Here is an 18,352-nt window from a genome sequence, read left to right as displayed (position 1 = left end):
CGACCATCTGTTATAACCTCAGTCAACTTTAAAATAAGAGATATGAACTCCCAAACCGATTAAAGAATTACATGACAAGATTTCATGTTTTAAGACTGACTATAAATAAAAATCAACATTAAATAAACAGTACTGAGGGGGTATCTAATACTCTAAAATACAAAGGTATTTCCCATTAACTTATTAAATACTTGAAAACCCCACACCACATGTATACGTTACACTGTCTTCTCATCAGGTTGTTAGTTTTGCAATTAAAAATACCAAACTGCTTCCAGTGGCAATAGGTTGGATCTCCCGGTCCTTAAACCAAATGTCCTCTTTGGTCACTTCAGAGCATATTTGACCTGGACTTCCACTAATAAGGAAATCTCTGGTGACCCTGTTGGTCTTTTCCACTCCCCAAAGGCATGACTTTCAACCCGAGTTCCAATCGTAGCAGCCTTTTACTGTATCAGTGTTCTGAGCGCAGTTGTCTGTCTGTTGAATTTATCCAGAATCAAAGTCAATAGTTCTCTTCCTTTTACAAGATTCAGAGTCCAGACGTCTGACCATATCTGAACCACCTAGGCCTTTTGTTTACAGCTGTTAGCAGTTGCAACTCGAATTTTTTTTTGAGTGTCCCTGGCTCCCTTTTTACGATCAGAGTCTGGAACAGCAAAACCTATTATCCATCAGGAATTACAACCTTGCACTCTGCTTGCAAAGGGATCTTTGAGCTGGGTTCCTTGTTTGCTGGTAACCAAGAACCTGGCTTGTTTCTGGGCAGACTTGGTGTCAGGTCATATGCCTCCAACTCCATTTTATACTGCATTAAAAATCACAATTTTTAAAACAATCATACTACAAAGTCCAGAATTCATAACATCATCCTAAATGGAGAAAGCTCATTCAGGAAGGCATCATGCACCTCGAGGGACTTTGTTGAGAACATACAAAGGCAAAGCTGAGGCGTTGGAGGGAGAGGACAAATCTCCAAACTATTCATTTACCTGACCCTTCAAGTACCACCTGCCCCTCATGTGGCAGAATCTGCAGATCATGCATTGGACTTATTATCCATCTTAGAACCCATCAAACCAGAATGAAGCAAGTCATCCTCTATCCCGAGGGACTTCCCAAGATGATGAGTAGCCATTTTTAACCTGCATGCAAAATCTTTCTATTAGGAGGAAGCAGACTTTCAAGCTATTCTCTCATAACATTAGGAGTTAACTGCTCAGGATTGCAGTTCTGCACAAGCATTGAAACATGCACCTGCAGAAGACGGTCCTGCGCAGAGAGAAAGTGATGACCAGAGTGCGCTGCCAAGTGTAACTTAGGTGTGTAAGCCAGCTGTGTTGTGGAGACCCACGACATTCATGTCCAGACTGGCCATGGCACTTTTGATTCCAAGTATGCACAGAGTAGTGATACTGCGATGATCCTTCACAATGTCATTAAAAGAGAGAACACCACGTGCACACAGGAAAGTCATGATGTTGCTTCACGACATCAGCACCAAAGTAATTGGCTGCTGCTGGACCAGCACATTTTCTCATCGCAGGAAGACCAGTCCAGTAACAAGACAGGAAAACACAGCAATAAGCAGATCTTCCTTGCCAGCAGGTTTTTTAAAAACCCATTTATTTCCATATAGCTTCACTTTGTGTAGCAACTACACAACAGTAGCTAGTGGCCAAAATAAGTTTATGAGTCTATGACAAAAGTTGCTTTTAATTCCTCATAAAAGTTAATTATTTAATAAGCAGCACCTTGGCCGCCTTGATCTTAACAATACATTCTCAACTATGAATATGCATTTGGCAGGAGGATTGAAGTGACTCTCAGACTATTTCTTAAAATGCTTAATGTAGTCTTTATAAAACGAATAATGTATTCTCATTCCTCAGGAGATTTTCCTTTGCAATTCATTTTGAGAGTTAATCCAGCTGGTGCCATACACTCCAGATCAGATGGAGAGGCAGACCTGCGGGTGAATCTGTCATGTCTGACACAGTACCACATTCTTCCTGGGAAATGGGGTTAGGTTGCAGATGGGTGGGAATGTGTAACTGCAGTCTATCATGTACAAAAGAGTGCTCTGGTAAAACAGCAGGAGTGTTATGCCAGTATGCTTCTCAAATTTTATGGAATGATTCACAATAGCAATTCTATACTAGTGCCTAATGATTACAGAAAGCTACTGCAAGTGCTTTTTTATGCAATATGTTAGTTATGTTAGCACAGGTTCTGGAGGTTGTGAATGTACCCTGTACAGGAGAGTACTGCATGTACTGTTGTGGCTGCACTGCATTTTAGAGGAAAGATTATATCCAAAATCTAAAATACCCTGACAATTTAGTGCACATTGACCAAGTACAGGCTTAACATAAGCCCCAGCTTAGTCGAAGATTCCATGCCAGTACCAATTAACACATGCCAATATAATCTGGGCAAACAGAATTGTGGCAGAATCTAGGCTTCACTGGCTTCCCTAACTCAAAAATACAGGGGCTCTTTGCACTTGATATTGGAAGTGAGGGTGGATCAGGTGGGGTAAGGTGTTTAGGCAGATGGTTAGTCTCGGATGAAAAGCCTAGGATTGCGGCCCAGAAGTGCTCCCAAGATAGCATGGCACAGTTGTGCTCATTATGGCCATTCCAATTCTGATATATACCTAGGTCAGTACTCCCCAAGTTTGCACACCTCTGACTTAAGGGAGCAAAGATGAGGACTATACTAGGGGAAATATCAGGACTGGGAAATGGTAATTGGTTCCTTGGACATAAGGCACAAAGTGGTTTATCAGATAAAGATTATTCCACCCCCTCCCCCCGCCGCCACCCCCCCCCCCCCCACCCCACCCCAAATAGTGGGACGGTAAGGAAACAGAATTGGAGTTGTGGTCAGCAAGGGGAATGAGCAAGTAGTCAAAGAAAATCTTGTCAGAGGGGAAAGTCACAAAAGACATTAATGTTAGGGTGGTTGGTGGGGAGGGGGAGAAAGGGATCGGCAGTGTGGTTCTGGGGGAGGTAATCATTTAGCTGAATCACAGAATTGTTACAGCGCAGAAGGTGGCCATTCAGCCCATCGTGTCTGTACTGGCTCTCCGAAAGAGCAATTCAGTGCCATTCCACCATCTGCTCCCCATAACCCAGCACATTCTTCCTTTTCAGATAACAGGCTAATTCCCTTTTGAATGCCTCAATTGAACCTGCCAACACCATACTCTCAGGCAGTGCATTCCAGATCCTAACTACTCACTGTGTGAAAAAGTTTTCATGTCGCTTTTGCTAATCACTTTAAATCTGTGCCCTCTCATTCTCTATCTTCACAAGTGGGAACAGTTTTACCCTATCTACTTTGTTCAGACCCCTCACCATTTTGAATACCTCTAGCAAATCTCCTCTCAGCCTTCTCTTCTCCAAGAGAAACAGTCCCAACTTCTCCAATCTATCCTCATAACTGAAGTTTCTCATCCCTGGAATCATTCTCATGAATCTTTTCTGTACCCTCTCCAATGCCTTCACATCTTTAATAAAGTGCAGCGCCCAGAACTGGATGCAATACTCTAGCTGAGGCCAAACTTGTGTCTTATACTCTTGTACTCTATGCCCTTATTAATTAATAAAGGTAAGATTCAGTGATGATAGGAAGGCAGAGAAGGAGGGTTATTGCAGTTTTATGTAGATGACAATCACAGAAGCTGAAAGAGGAGAGAAGGTAGGCCAACTCAGTGGAAAAGTCAGAATACAGAAGATTATGAGGATTTTGACAGAAAAGGTGGAAGGGATAGACTAGAGCAAAGCACTTAAAGGAGAAGAGGTAGATGCCATGACATGACCTAGCGATAAAGACTACAACACTGCAATAGTTAAAGACAGGGTAAGTAGTAAAGTGACAGATTAAGACATTTCAGTGTCTTTGTTAGTACAGGGTATCAATAGATTCATCCACAATGAGCAATAGCCCTATTTGTGAGAAAGTAAAGAGTCTGCTGGGCAATATGAAAATGCAGAGTGATCCTCTGGTGGGGTCAGATGGGGCAGAAGTGAAAGAAATAAAGTGGCATGGGGAGGTGGTTAGTAAAATTAACCCCAAAGAACAAGCTGGGCAAGATGATTGCCAGGAGCAGACGATAAGGCAGTTGGGATTACTGCTCTGGGAGGACATGTGCCTTGGTAGCCATGGTGAAGATTACCAAGGAATGATCACAGGGAAACCAGGAGCTTGTTCAAAAGTGATTTAATCCTGGTACTACAGGAGGAAAGAATATAGACTGGAAAAAGTGAATCATGAGGGCAGATCATGACAGGCAAAGTAACAGTGAACAGGGAGTACAAAGGGGGCATGACTGAGGAAGAGGGAAAAAAAAGAGAACAAAAAAGACTCGATGCACATACTAACGGGCACAAAGGGACCTTAAATTAGCCAGTACGGAATGGTCTTGAGGGAGACTGAAAGTGAGGATAACAAGTCAATCACAATAGCGTTCCTTAAAAAAGTGATTATGCACACTGCAGCATGACTTCTCAAATTCTTTTATCTAATTATTCCAACAACATTAAGTTTAAAACCAAAATCCGACTATGTTGGGGAGGGGAAATTGGACGTGTTCTTTGCCAAAGAATAAGTTACAAGATTTTGTGCTGACAAGAACGAATCTAAAAAGTTATTTTGGTTGCCATTAGCTCCCATTTAGGCCAAAAGAATCACTGGCCTAGTTCCTTAAAAAAAGTAATGCATGTACTATATGTTGATTCCTTGCTGAATGGAAAAAATTTAAACCACTCATGCCTAAAATAGAGGCCTTTATTGAAAGGGGGTTGAAGTACAAGAGTAAGAAAGGTTTGCTGCAATTGTACAGGCTTTGGTGCGAAAACGGTGTGCAGTTTTGGTCTCCGTACCCAAGGAAGGACATACTTGCCTTGGAGGAGGTGCAACGGTTGATTCCTAGAATGAGGGGGTTAACCTGTGAGGAGAGATTAAGTAGAATGGGCCTATGCTTTCTGGAGTTTAGAAGAATGAGAGGTGATCTCATTGAAATGCAGAATTCCAAGGGGGCTTGACCAGGTAGATGCCAAGAGGCTGTTTCCCCTGGCTGGACAGTCACAGGATAAGGAGTCTGCCATTTAGGACTGAGGAGGAGAAATTTCTTCACTTAAAGGGTTGTGAATTTTTGCCATTCTCTACCCAAGAGGGCTGAGGATGCTCAGACATTGAATACTTTCAAGACAGTGAGTGATAGTTTTGGACTCTAAGGGAATCAAGGGATATTGGGATCACGCAGGAAAGTGGAGCTGAAGTAGACGACCAGCCATGATCTTACCTAATGGCAGAGCTGGCTCAAGAGGCTATACAGCCTATTCCAGCTCCCATCTAGATTAGGCAAGATGAGCATAAAAAATATAATTTTTTTTATTACACTGCTCAAAAAATGTCTAGATCAATATCCTAGTGGCAAGAATATTGACCTTTTTAAATTTCCTCAAAACATGTTCAATTTTCTCCATGACCTTGCCCTCTCTAACTTTCACCAGCCCTACAACCTTTTGAGAACACCGAGTTCCTCCACCTCCCTTTACTCCACCACTGGCAGCCATGCCTTCAACCATTTGAGCCCCGAGCTCTGGAATTCCCTCCGTTAACCTCTCTTCCTCCTTCTTTAAGACTCTCCTTAAAACCTAAGAGCAAACATTTCACCACCCCTCCCAATACCTTTTTTGGCTCTGCCAATTTTTCAGAGATTACACTCATTATGCATCTTGGAACTTTGCTGATATTAAAAAAATATATATGCACATTATTGTTCCCACTAAGATACAGTACCATTCAAGAAGCTATTGTTCACCAACAAGGCTCCACAGCGAGTACTGTTGGGCTACTTGACCACAAACAAAACTGATCTCATCTTCACCCAGTAGTGAAGACTGTATAGTAATCAGAATCAGGAACCCCAGCCAATTTTCCCTTCTGTAACCCAGGATCAGAGACTATACAGCTCAAATACAGTTACTTTGAAAGTGCTCAGATTGAGACAGAAATAACTGCCCTCATTACCACACAAATACACTGGACTATCACTTTATCCATCACCACGTGCCATGAAACAGGCCATGCTGGCCTACAGCAGACCTGATAACTTCCAGGCTTGGGCTGAGGCATGGCAGGTAACATTTAGAGCACATAAATGCAGGGTAATGACCAACTTGAACAAAAGGAAGTCCAACCATCTTCCCATAACCTATGACTACTCCACCATTGCGGAGTTCCGTATCAACATCTTGGGAGGGCTGTTGGCGGTCACAAGAGCAGAAGCTGGGTTCTGTACAATGAGTAGCTCAACTGCTGACACCTCAAAGCCTCTCCACCATCTACATGGGTCAAGTCAGGAGTATCATGGAATGTTCACCACACACCCAGAAGGGTGCAGTTATAAGACTCAAGCGCTCAATACAATTAGTATAACTCGCTTGATCAGTTCCCATGACACAGATCTTAATATCCACCCGCTGCACCACCACTGAGACTGCAGTACATACGATCTACACCAAGAGTTGCCAAACTGTGGTACATGTACCCTGAGCCATTTCTGGGGGTGGGGGGGGGGAGAAAGAGGGTACATGGCAGAAATTGTCTATTGACGAATTTAAGGTCTAATGCAAATATTTACCCAATTCTTTTTTCTTTTTTTTTAAAATTCCCCTTGTGTGCATGTATAAAGAAAAAACATTAAGGTGCTGCCTGGTGCACATTTCCTCTTTTTTCCAAATCTAACACGTGGTTTGGCCCAGGATCAGGCTGACGACATCATCCCAGGGACAGGTCTCTGTGCCATTTGGTTGCCAGCAACCTCTCACCCTGCTCTTTGATCTTCCGAGCATGGGTCGGAGGTCTCCATGGAGAACTCATCCTCAAACAATTTGGAGCAATGGGAGGTGACCATCGCTGCACTTACCTGGCCTTTTGCCTAGAGACGCAAAACAGGCTGACCGTCAGCGATTTCCTGACGGCGCATGGAACCCAGCTGAAGAGAGACTTGCGCAGACTGGAGGAGCACTTGAGGGTGGGGGCGGGGGGGAAAGAGACGAGTGGTCAACTGTTCTGGCCTGCTGACCACAACTCACCTACCATGGGCTCCAAGAGATGCTCTGTTTCCAAGCTGGTTTCTCTGGGAAGGAGCAGCACATTATCTGCCCCCAGGGAGAGTCTTTATGCCCCAGTGCAGTCTGGTTCCCAAGAAGAGCTAGATGGAGAGAGCAAAGCTGGACATTTCCCAGTACCATATGTTGCAGGGCAGGAGGAGATTCTGTTGAAATTTCACCAGTTTAGTCAAGAAATTCAGAGTTTTTACATTTTTAAAAATTAACTCAATCACAAATTCAGGAAATCCACACACTATTTAACACTCCATGAAATATATATTTTACAGTTTATATAAATGTGTGCATGATGGCACCAACATTTAAAGGAGTATTGCCTTGATGAAAAAAGTTCAATTAATTTGTGTGCAGAAATAATAGTCTGAACAGCAAATTCAAACAAAAGCTTGCATTCACATAGCACAAAGAAAAATGTACCAAGAGACTTCACAAATAGAAGTTGACAAGGAAAGGAATGGAGGGAGAGATTAGTAGGGGATGCCCCCAGCCAAAGATGAATTTTGAGAAAACTTTTAAAGCGAGAAAGATTGGGTGCACATGCAGAGGTTAGGGGGAAGAGTGGAGCTAATGGCCACAGGGGTCTACCAATGGTGAGATAAAGAAGGGAGCTGTATATATAAAAGAAAAATCAGAATTAGAGAACTGAAGGTTGCCACTGAAGGCAATACAAAACTTGGAGGACGCTCTAGGGTAGGGTGCGGCAAGGCCACGAAGGAATTGGATAAGAACGAGTAGCTTAAATTTACTAAGCTGTGGGAAAGGGCCAATGCAGGCCAATAAAGGGTGATTGGGACTTAGTGCAGAATGATACAGGTGTAAGCCTTACATCAGTAGTAGGGAAAATGTTAGAATCTATTCTAAAGGATGTGATAAATGGACACTTGCATAGTAATGATCTGATGGGGCATAGTCAACATGGATTTATGAATGGGAAATCATGTTGAACGAACCTGTCGGAGTTTTTTTTTTGAGGATGTTACTAACAGAATTGATAAAAGGGCATCAGTGGACATAGTATACCTGGATTTTCTGAAGGCTTTGATAAAGGAGGTTGGTTAGCAAAATTAAAGCACATGGGATAGGAAGTATTATACTGGCATGGAATACAGATTGGTTAACAGGCAGAAAACAAAGAGTAGGAATAAATGGGTCATTCTCATGTTGGCAGGCTGTGACTAGTGGGGTACCACAAGGATCAGTACTTGGGCCCCAGCTGTTCACAATATATATCAATGATTTGGATGTGGGGACCAAATGTAATATTTCCAAGTTCACAGATGACACAAAACTAGGTGGGAATGTGTGTTGTGAGGAAGATGCAAAGTGACTTCAAGGAGATTTGGACAGACTTAGTGAATGGGCAAGAACGTGGCAGATGGAATATAATGTGGAAAAACGTGGGGTTATCCATTTTGGTAGGAGGAATAGATGTGCAGAGCATTTCTTAAATGGTAAGAGATTAGAAAGTGTAGATGTACAAATGGACCTGGGTGCCCTTGTCAAGAAGTCACTTAAAGCTAACATGCAGCTTCAGCAAGCAATTAAGATGGCTAATGGTATGTTAACCTTTATCACAAGAGGATGTGAGTATAGCAGTAGCAAAGTCTTGTTTCAATTGTGTAGAACCTTGGTTAGACCACACCTGGAGTACCATGCGCAGTTTTGATCACCTTACCTTAGGAAGGATATTATTGCCATAGAGGGAGTGCAATGAAGGTTCACCAGACTTGTTCCCGGGATGGCGGGTCTGTCCTATGGAGAGAGATTGGGGAAACTGGGCCTGTATTCTCTAGAGTTTCGAAGAATCAGAGATGATCTCATTGAAAATACAAAATACTTAAAGGGATAGACAGGGTAGACGCAGGCAAGATGTTTCCCCTAGTTGGGGAGTCTAGAACCATTGGACACAATTTCAAAATAATGGGGAAGCCACTTAGCACACAGATGAGGAGAAATTTTGTTTACTCGGAGGGTTGTGAATCTTTGGAATTCTCTACCCCAGATGGCTGTGGAAGCTCAGTCATTGAATATGTTTAGAGACTGACAGATTTCTAAATACAAATGACAAAGGGATATGGGGATACGGTGGGGAAAAGGCATTCAAGTGGATGACCAGCAATGATCATATTGAACAGCAAAGCAGGCTTAATGGGCTGAATGGCTTACTCCTGTTCCTATGTTCTATGATTTGGATGTGAGAGTATGTGGAGGATGAGAGGGCTGTTTGTTTCAGTTTGTAGCTGGGAAGGGGATTGAAATCATTGCTCAGAGAAATAGGGGTTAATAAGGGACAGCCAGCACAGATTTGTTAAAGGCAAGTCGTGTCTCACAAACCTGATTGAATTCTTTGTTAAATTAACAGAAAGGATTGATGAATGTAGTGCAATAGGTGTATATATAAACTTTCAAAAGGCATCTGAAGTACCACATAACAGACTTATTCGTAAAATAGAACGACTTCGGATTAAAGGGACGGTGACAACATGGCTATGAAGTTGGCAAAGAAATAGGAGCCAGATAGTGATGAACAGATGTTTCTCTAACTGAAGAGAAGGATGCCACAGAGTCTAAGGACTCAGTATTGGGATCATTTCTTTTCTTGCTTTATAAAAATGACCTGGACTTGGATAAGGCCTCTTTCTGTGCTATAAGTTTCTATGATCCCAAAGGAGTGGAGTTTATGGCTTCACTTTCATCTTTATCTGCCCCTATAGCATGGCATAGTGATAACAGACAATGAGAGAGTACTCCCATAGTCAGACCATTGGTGACAATTCGAAAAACTATGACTGAAAAAAGTTGCAGAGATTGTATAGACTGGGGTATGTGGGAAGGGTGTGGTGAACAGGTGCAGAGGACTGTGAGGTGCACAAAACTCTGCAGTTATGTTTCAGTGTCCCAGTTACTAAGCAACTTATCACCCATCACTTCAAACATTATGCGTCTATGTTTGAACAAAAGCTCAAACGTGACATTAATGGAAAGTAGTGCTATTAAAGCTATTGTTCAAGTTGTATCCATGTATTACAACTTGTACATTTTGTAGTATATTATTGACTATCCCTTGCAGGCGAGGATGATTGCCTTCCATGAGTCCAAAGATGGCTGATGAAGCCAATTTGGGATCTACAGACTTTGTGGCACGTAAGGTTGTTTACTGTCCATTCGATAAATAAGCTGCACACCAGCAGAGAGCTTGTTTTGAGTGAGATGGAGCATGGCTGTACAATGCTGTGCATTAAAGTTAAAATACTAAACCTGTATGCTGGTAGGGGTACACAGGTAGCTTGTACAAATGGAATAAGTAAAGTCGGGCAACCTCTGATGTATAGGAAGCACAGCAGGCACTCACCAACTTCAACAACATCGTCCCCTCCTGTGACCTCTAACACCAAGAGGAGCAAGAACCACCAATTCCTCTCCAAGGCACACCCTATTTGGACATATATCAACACGCCTTCATTGTCAGTGGGTCACTTACCTGAAATTTCCTGCATAACACTATTTTGGGAGCACCTTCACAAGGGCGACTGCAGTTCAAGAAGGCCCAACTCAGGGCAACTATGTATCAGCAATAAATACAACATTGCCAAATTCACCCACATCCCAAAAACAAAAACATAGCCACAAGCGTCAAACCACAAGATCACCAGCACCTTGGACTGCTACTGCCCAGCGCAATAACCTCAGCCCTGGACAACTAGCTTATTCCCTAAACATTCCAACTCAGTAGTGCCACCACTAATGGTTCATTACCATTAATGCAGATATCAGTGTCCAGACCACAAGCATCAGAATCATCACAGCAACCAACCAGGTCACCAACACCAATCTCATGAGCTGGACGCCACTAGCACTCAAGTCACCCACCGTGCCACTATATCCCCAGTCCTCTAATTACCTGGCACAAGTGTCCAGGAATTCAGCACGCTCCATGAATGTTTTATAATACTAGCAGCCAACAAACAGAACCTCCTCCCCACTCCCCCAACACCCACTTCCCGACCCCCCTCCACCCCTAGTCCCCCAACCCCTCCCCCTCTCACCCCCTCGCCTTCCACCCCCTCCAGCCCCTCCCCCCCCCCAGCCCTCCACCAATCCTCCCTCACCCCCCTCCTCCTTCAAATCCTAACCTTGCAGGACCGCACTCCGTATTGTTTGCACTTTGTTTACTGACATTTAGGGGAAAAGACACAAAAAGTTGCTGCAGGAGTCGCACTTACCGCCCGACAAACGACACCTCGGCCAAAGTTCCCTCAATGGCGCCGCAGAGACGCTTCTTCCCCGCGACTGAAGAGAGGAGGCTATCCGCGGGATGTGCGGCCAATTACCCGAACAACCTAAGCTCAAACTCCGCTACCGGGGGCGGGGTGACCGAGCTCAAAACAACATCCCTCCGGCATCACCGGCCTTGGCTCAGCACGCATACGTCAACGTCGCCACGTACGATGACGTCATCCCGCTGCATTAGCGTCACGCCCCTAATGTGTCAATCATGGGCAGGACGTGGGCAGCTCTTCAAGTAAATAAAAGTAAAATACTGCGGATGCTGGAAATCTGAAATAAAAACAAAAAATGCTGGAACCACTCAGCAGGTCTGGCAGCATCTGTGGAAAGAGAAGCAGAGTTAACGTTTCGGGTCAGTGACCCTTCTTCGGAACTGACAAATATTAGAAATGTCACAGGTTATAAGCAAGTGAGGTGGGAGTGGGGCAAGAGGTCAAACACCAGGAGGGAAATAGAAAGCAATGAAGGTGAACAAGGTAAAAGGGACAAACGAAAATCCCGTCTCTTGTGGTCCGGAAGGAGAGGGAAAAGAAAGACTTGCACTTATATAGCTCCTTTCACCACCATCGGACATCCCAAAGCACTTTACAGCCAATGATGTACATTGTTGTAATGTAGGAAAATGCAGCAGCCAGTTTGCACACAGCAAGTACTCACTATATTTTAATTTAACAATAATTTTTCCTGTCATTTTGATTGATTGATTAAATATTGGCCAGGACACCAGGGATAATTCCCCTGCTCTTCTTCAAAATAGTGCCATGGGATATTTTACATCCACCTGAGAGGGTGATCAGGGTCCCAGTTTAACATCTAATCTGAAAGATGGCACCTCTGACAGCGTAGCACTCCCTCAGCATCGCACTGGACTTCCAACCTCAATTTTTGTGCTCAAGACCTGGAATGCGACTTGAATCTGCAGCCTTCTGGCTCAGATAGCAACCAAGTTAAGTGATATAGCAAGAGTATTGTCGTTGATAATTGGGAGGAGAAGTAAAGTTAGATGCTCTCTGTATACATGCTGAAGATAAACAACTGCTTGCAGATGATGTTGAAGGAAAGCATGTAAATATTGAATATAAGGCAGCCAAGGCTGGAGGGCTGAGTCACACCAGAGATAGTTGTTTGGGACAGAGAGAATTAAAATGACAAGAGAGCAGTGCTGTGAAGATAAAGAAGCACAGAAGGAATAGGACTTGATTAACTGTGCTAAAGATGTCAGAGATGTAAAGGAGTGGCGGTAACTATATTTGTATTCGTACAAACTAGGGAATGTCAACCAGACACTGCAGGTCAAAAATGGCTTAGTTGGATTTGGAAAAGGATGAAGTGGTGAGTATATAGATGGGTAACAAAAATACATTTAGGGAGCTTTAAGACAAAGGGATGGTCAGAGTTCAACAGTATTTTAAGAAAGCAGTGAGATCAGGTCTAACTTTATATGAAGGGAGTGATGATGGCAGTTTTGAAAAGAGCAGCCAAAAAATCAGGAGACATTGATATTAGAAACTAGAATAGGAAACTATGTAGTCAAGAGTTGGGTTGGAAGGGGATCAAAAGAGTCACATTTCAGCTTGATGACAACGGGGGGAGATTGGAAGCAGCAATAGCTTGTAAGGGAGAGAGGGCTGAACTGAAAGAAGTGCTAAAAGAAATTAGGACAGAGGAATAGGTGGAGGAAGAGAAGGCAGCAGCAACAGCTGAGCAGATTCTGAAAACATCAACCAAGATCAGCCAACTCAGCAGAAATGAGGAATTGAGCCTTGGTTCTATAGCTCAGCTACACAACATTTTTATCAAATGAGCCATTAGAGAAGCTGCATGCAAACCCCTTGAAAGATATGAAGTTATGTTTCTTCCTCCTGAAGGCATTAATCCTTGCTGGGTTACAGTTCTCATTGGCACCAATTGCCCTTCAACAACTTGGTCCAGGATCAGTTCTGACTGTAAACTTAGTAGGCTATTCAGCTATGCCCATCACATTCAAGCCTGATACTTCCTCAACCAACCTCTCTGCAGCAGGAATCACTGGGATCAGGAGCAGAAGCCCTGATTATCACCTCTATACCTCAGGGGATCAAGGTCGTGAATGGGGAGATATTAATGTAAGACTTTTTATAGCATAGATATTCACTGCTTTAACTAACTTGACACTCAGAAGAGCCTGATTGTGGCTCCTATTATATGACACATTGTAGGTCTACCAGCCAAGTCACTCATTAGGAGTGACAATCATTCATTTTAGTCTGAAGCTATAACAAATGTATATTCTGAAATTTTATCTTGTGAATTTTCAGGCTGTGTATCTTCCTGCCTGTAGCTAACTTATCTAATATTTCCCTGCTATTGACTCCTCTTGTGAACAGGAACACATTGTCGCTTCACCTATAAAACTAAAAGTCCACTCCTTTGAATGAAATTATATTCAAGGTAATGGTTTTGGCCAGGAGCAGCATCAGGCGTACTGAAAAATGAGGTACCAGCCTGATGAAGCTACAAAGCATGCTAAATAGTGGAAACAGCATGCTATAGACAGAGCTAAGCAATCCTTCAATCAACAGATCACATCAAAGCTCTGCAGTCCTGCCACATCCAGTCATGAATGGCAGTGGATAATTAAACAACTGACAGGAGGAGGAGGTTCCACAAGCATGCCCATCTTGAATGATGACGGGAGCCCAGCACATCAGGGCAAAACCATCTTCAGCCAAAAGTGCCAAGTGGATGATCTATCTTGGCTTCCTCGTGAAGTCCCCAGCATCACAGATGCCAGTCTTCAGCCAATCCGATTCACTCCCTGCAATATTAAGAAACAGCTGAAGCTGGATACTGCAAAGGCTATGGGCCCTGACAACATTCCGGCAATAGTACTGAGGATTTGTGCTCCAGAACTAGCTGTGCCCATGGCATAGCTGTTCCAGTACAGCTACAACACTGGCATCTATCCAGCAATGTGGAAAATTGCCCAGGTACATCTGTACCCAAAAAGCAGGACAAGTCCAACTTGGCCAATTACCGCACTATCAGTCTATTCTCGATGATCAGCAAAGCGATGGAAGGGGTCATCAACAGTGCTATCAAGCAGTACTTGCTCAGCAATAACCTGCTTACTGATGCTCAGTTTGGGTTCTGCGAAGGCTACTCAGCTCCTAACCTCATTACAGCCTTGGTCCAAATGTGGACAAAAGAGCTGAACGCCAGAGGTGAGGTGAGAGTGGCTGCCCTTGACATCAAGGCAGCATTTGACAGAGTATGGCATCAAGGAGCCTGAGCAAAACTGGAGTCAATGGGAATTGGGGAAAACTGTCCGCTAGTTGGAGTCATACCTAGCAAAAAGGAAGATTGTTGTGGTTGTTGGAGGTCAGTCATCCCAGGACATCACTGCAGGAGTTCCTCAGGGTAGTGTGCTAGGCCCAACCATCTTCAGCTGCTTCATCAATGACCTTCCCTCCATAATAAAGTCAGAAGTGGTGATGTTCGCTGATGATTGCACAATGTCCATCACCGTTCATGATTCCTCAGATACTGAAGCAACACATGTCCATATGCAGCAAGACCTGGACAACATCCAGGCTGGGGCTGATAAGTGGCAAATAACATTCGTGCCACACAAGTGCCAGCTAATGACCATCTCAAACAAGAGAGAATCTAACCATTTCCCCTTGACGTTCAATGGCATTACCATCGCTGAATCCCCCACCATCAACATCCTGGGGGTTACCATTGAGCAGAAACTGAACTGGACCAGCCACATAAATGCTACGGCTACGAGAGCAAGTCAGAGCCGAGGGATTCTGTGCGGGTAACTCACCTCCTGTCTCCCCAGTATCTGTCAACCATCTACAAGGCACAAGTCAAGAGTGTGATGGATTGCTCTCCACTTGCCTAGATGGGTGCAGCTCCAACAATAATCAAGAAGCCCGACACCATCCAGGACAAAGCAGCAGGCTTGATTGGCACCCCATCCACCACCTTCAACATTCACTCGCTCCACCACAGACGCACAGTTGCAGCTGCGTGTACCATCTACAAGATGCACTGCAGCAACTCACCAAGGCTCCTTCGACAGCACCTTCCAAACCTGCGACCTCTACCACCTAGAAGACCAAGGGCAACAGATGCATGGGGGAACATCACCACCTGCAAGTTCTCCTCCTAGCACTCCATCTTGACGGGGAACTATATCACCATGCCTTCACTATCGCTGGGTCAAGATCCTGGAACTCCCTTCCTAACAGAACTATTGGTGTACCTATATCCCAAGGACTGCAGCAGGTCAAGAAGACAGCTCACCACCATCTTCTCAAGGCAATTAAGGATGGGCAGTTATTGCTGGCCTAGCCAGCGACACCCACATCCACCGAACAATTAAAAAAACATTATTTTCTCCACTGCCAACCAATTACTTAAGCCCTGCACCCTTCACACTCATCTGCTCCCTTCATCCTCATTCTGCCACAAGTACAAGGAACTTATGCACTTATTTGTCACCGAGATCGAACCATCTGTTCAACTGCCCTTGCTACTTACCCCCATTCCCATTGTCCAGCAAGCTAAACCTCCCTTTCCTGCCCTAGCCCCAAACCCTTGCCCTACTTTATCTTCTATCTCACCACATACCTTCTTCAAGCTCATCTCATCCATGAAACACACCTCCTGTTCATATTAAACTGCTAAGCACCCAACTTTGCTTTTTGGTTCCCATGTTAGCTGATATTGTAAATTTTACCCATATCTTTCAGAACTATCAGCATCACCCACCCCCTTATATAATTTACCCTTGACCCCTCTGTCCTTGTAAACAATCGCCCTTGTCCAATTTGTCTTTCTGCTCCAGAGTCCCAAAACCATGCTCATCTTTCCCACGTACATGCTACTTGAGTGTCTGTGGAGTTCTTTCTTTCTTTTGGGCCTCCTTATCTCGAGAGACAATGGATACGCGCCTGGAGGTGGTCAGTGGTTTGTGAAGCAGCGCCTGGAGTGGCTATAAAGGCCAATTCTGGAGTGACAGGCTCTTCCACAGGTGCTGCAGAGAAATTTGTTTGTTGGGGCTGTTGCACAGTTGGCTCTCCCCTTGCGCCTCTGTCTTTTTTCCTGCCAACTACTAAGTCTCTTCGACTCGCCACAATTTAGCCCTGTCTTTATGGCTGCCCGCCAGCTCTGGCGAATGCTGGCAACTGACTCCCACGACTTGTGATCAATGTCACACGATTTCATGTCGCGTTTGCAGACGTCTTTATAACGGAGACATGGACGGCCGGTGGGTCTGATACCAGTGGCGAGCTCGCTGTACAATGTGTCTTTGGGGATCCTGCCATCTTCCATGCGGCTCACATGGCCAAGCCATCTCAAGCGCCGCTGACTCAGTAGTGTGTATAAGCTGGGGGTGTTGGCCGCTTCAAGGACTTCTGTGTTGGAGATATAGTCCTGCCACCTGATGCCAAGTATTCTCCGAAGGCAGCGAAGATGGAATGAATTGAGACGTCGCTCTTGGCTGGCATACGTTGTCCAGGCCTCGCTGCCGTAGAGCAAGGTACTGAGGACACAGGCCTGATACACTCGGACTTTTGTGTTCCGTGTCAGTGCGCCATTTTCCCACACTCTCTTGGCCAGTCTGGACATAGCAGTGGAAGCCTTACCCATGCGCTTGTTGATTTCTGCATCTAGAGACAGGTTACTGGTGATAGTTGAGCCTAGGTAGGTGAACTCTTGAATCACTTCCAGAGCGTGGTCGCCAATATTGATGGATGGAGCATTTCTGACATCCTGCCCCATGATGTTCGTTTTCTTGAGGCTGATGGTTAGGCCAAATTCATTGCAGGCAGACGCAAACCTGTCGATGAGACTCTGCAGGCATTCTTCAGTGTGAGATGTTAAAGCAGCATCGTCAGCAAAGAGGAGTTCTCTGATGAGGACTTTCCGTACTTTGGACTTCGCTCTTAGACGGGCAAGGTTGAACAACCTGCCCCCTGATCTTGTGTGGAGGAAAATTCCTTCTTCAGAGGATTTGAACGCATGTGAAAGCAGCAGGGAGAAGAAAATCCCAAAAAGTGTGGGTGCGAGAACACAGCCCTGTTTCACACCACTCAGGATAGGAAAGGGCTCTGATGAGGAGCCACCATGTTGAATTGTGCCTTTCATATTGTCATGGAATGAGGTGATGATACTTAGTAGCTTTGGTGGACATCCGATCTTTCCTAGTAGTCTGAAGAGACCACGTCTGCTGACGAGGTCAAAGGCTTTGGTGAGATCAATGAAAGCAATGTAGAGGGGCATCTGTTGTTCACGGCATTTCTCCTGTATCTGACGAAGGGAGAACAGCATGTCAATAGTCGATCTCTCTGCACAAAAGCCACACTGTCCCTCAGGGTAGACGCGCTCGGCCAGCTTCTGGAGCCTGTTCAGAGCGACTCGAGCAAAGACTTTCCCCACTATGCTGAGCAGGGAGATTCCACGGTAGTTGTTGCAGTCACCGCGGTCACCTTTGTTTTTATAGAGGGTGATGATGTTGGCATCGCGCATGTCCTGGGGTACTGCTCCCTCGTCCCAGCACAGGCATAGCAGTTCATGTAGTGCTGAGAGTATAGCAGGCTTGGCACTCTTGATTATTTCAGGGGTAATGCTGTCCTTCCCAGGGGCTTTTCCGCTGGCTAGGGAATCAATGGCATCACTGAGTTCCGATTTGGTTGGCTGTATGTCCAGCTCATCCATGACTGGTAGAGGCTGGGCTGCATTGAGGGCAGTCTCAGTGACAGCATTCTCCCTGGAGTACAGTTCTAGGTAGTGCTCAACCCAGCGGTCCATCTGTTTGCGTTGGTCAGTGATTATGTCCCCCGATTTAGATTTGAGGGGGGTGATCTTCTTGATGGTTGGCCCAAGAGCTCTCTTCATGCCATCATACATTCCTCTGATGTTACCGG

General features: G+C 44.7%; 1 protein-coding gene across 4 annotated transcripts in view; it reads right to left on the bottom strand.

Annotated features, from left to right (window-relative positions):
* The window catches only part of LOC137378213 (phosphatidate phosphatase LPIN2-like), a 90,110-nt gene extending 78,535 nt beyond the window's left edge, over positions 1-11,575 (bottom strand). The window contains exons 1-3 of one of the 4 annotated variants that reach the window (XM_068048413.1): positions 11,369-11,575; positions 8,821-8,897; positions 7,110-7,291 (exon numbers count right to left, since the gene is read on the bottom strand). Coding sequence is in view for 2 of the 4 variants with exons in the window: in XM_068048410.1 (XP_067904511.1) it covers positions 7,114-7,116 (3 nt within the window). In the remaining 2 variants the exon portion in view is untranslated. The remainder of the gene's footprint in view (positions 1-7,109; positions 7,292-8,820; positions 8,898-11,368) is intronic. The other 3 variants (XM_068048410.1, XM_068048411.1, XM_068048412.1) reach the window with 3 other exon arrangements.
* Positions 11,576-18,352: the final 6,777 nt, after the last annotated feature.

This window comes from Heterodontus francisci, chromosome 16, assembly GCF_036365525.1.
Source record: "Heterodontus francisci isolate sHetFra1 chromosome 16, sHetFra1.hap1, whole genome shotgun sequence".
In the NCBI taxonomy this organism is placed as follows: Eukaryota; Metazoa; Chordata; class Chondrichthyes; order Heterodontiformes; family Heterodontidae; genus Heterodontus; species Heterodontus francisci.
This window is presented reverse-complemented; position numbering and strand designations above follow the sequence as displayed.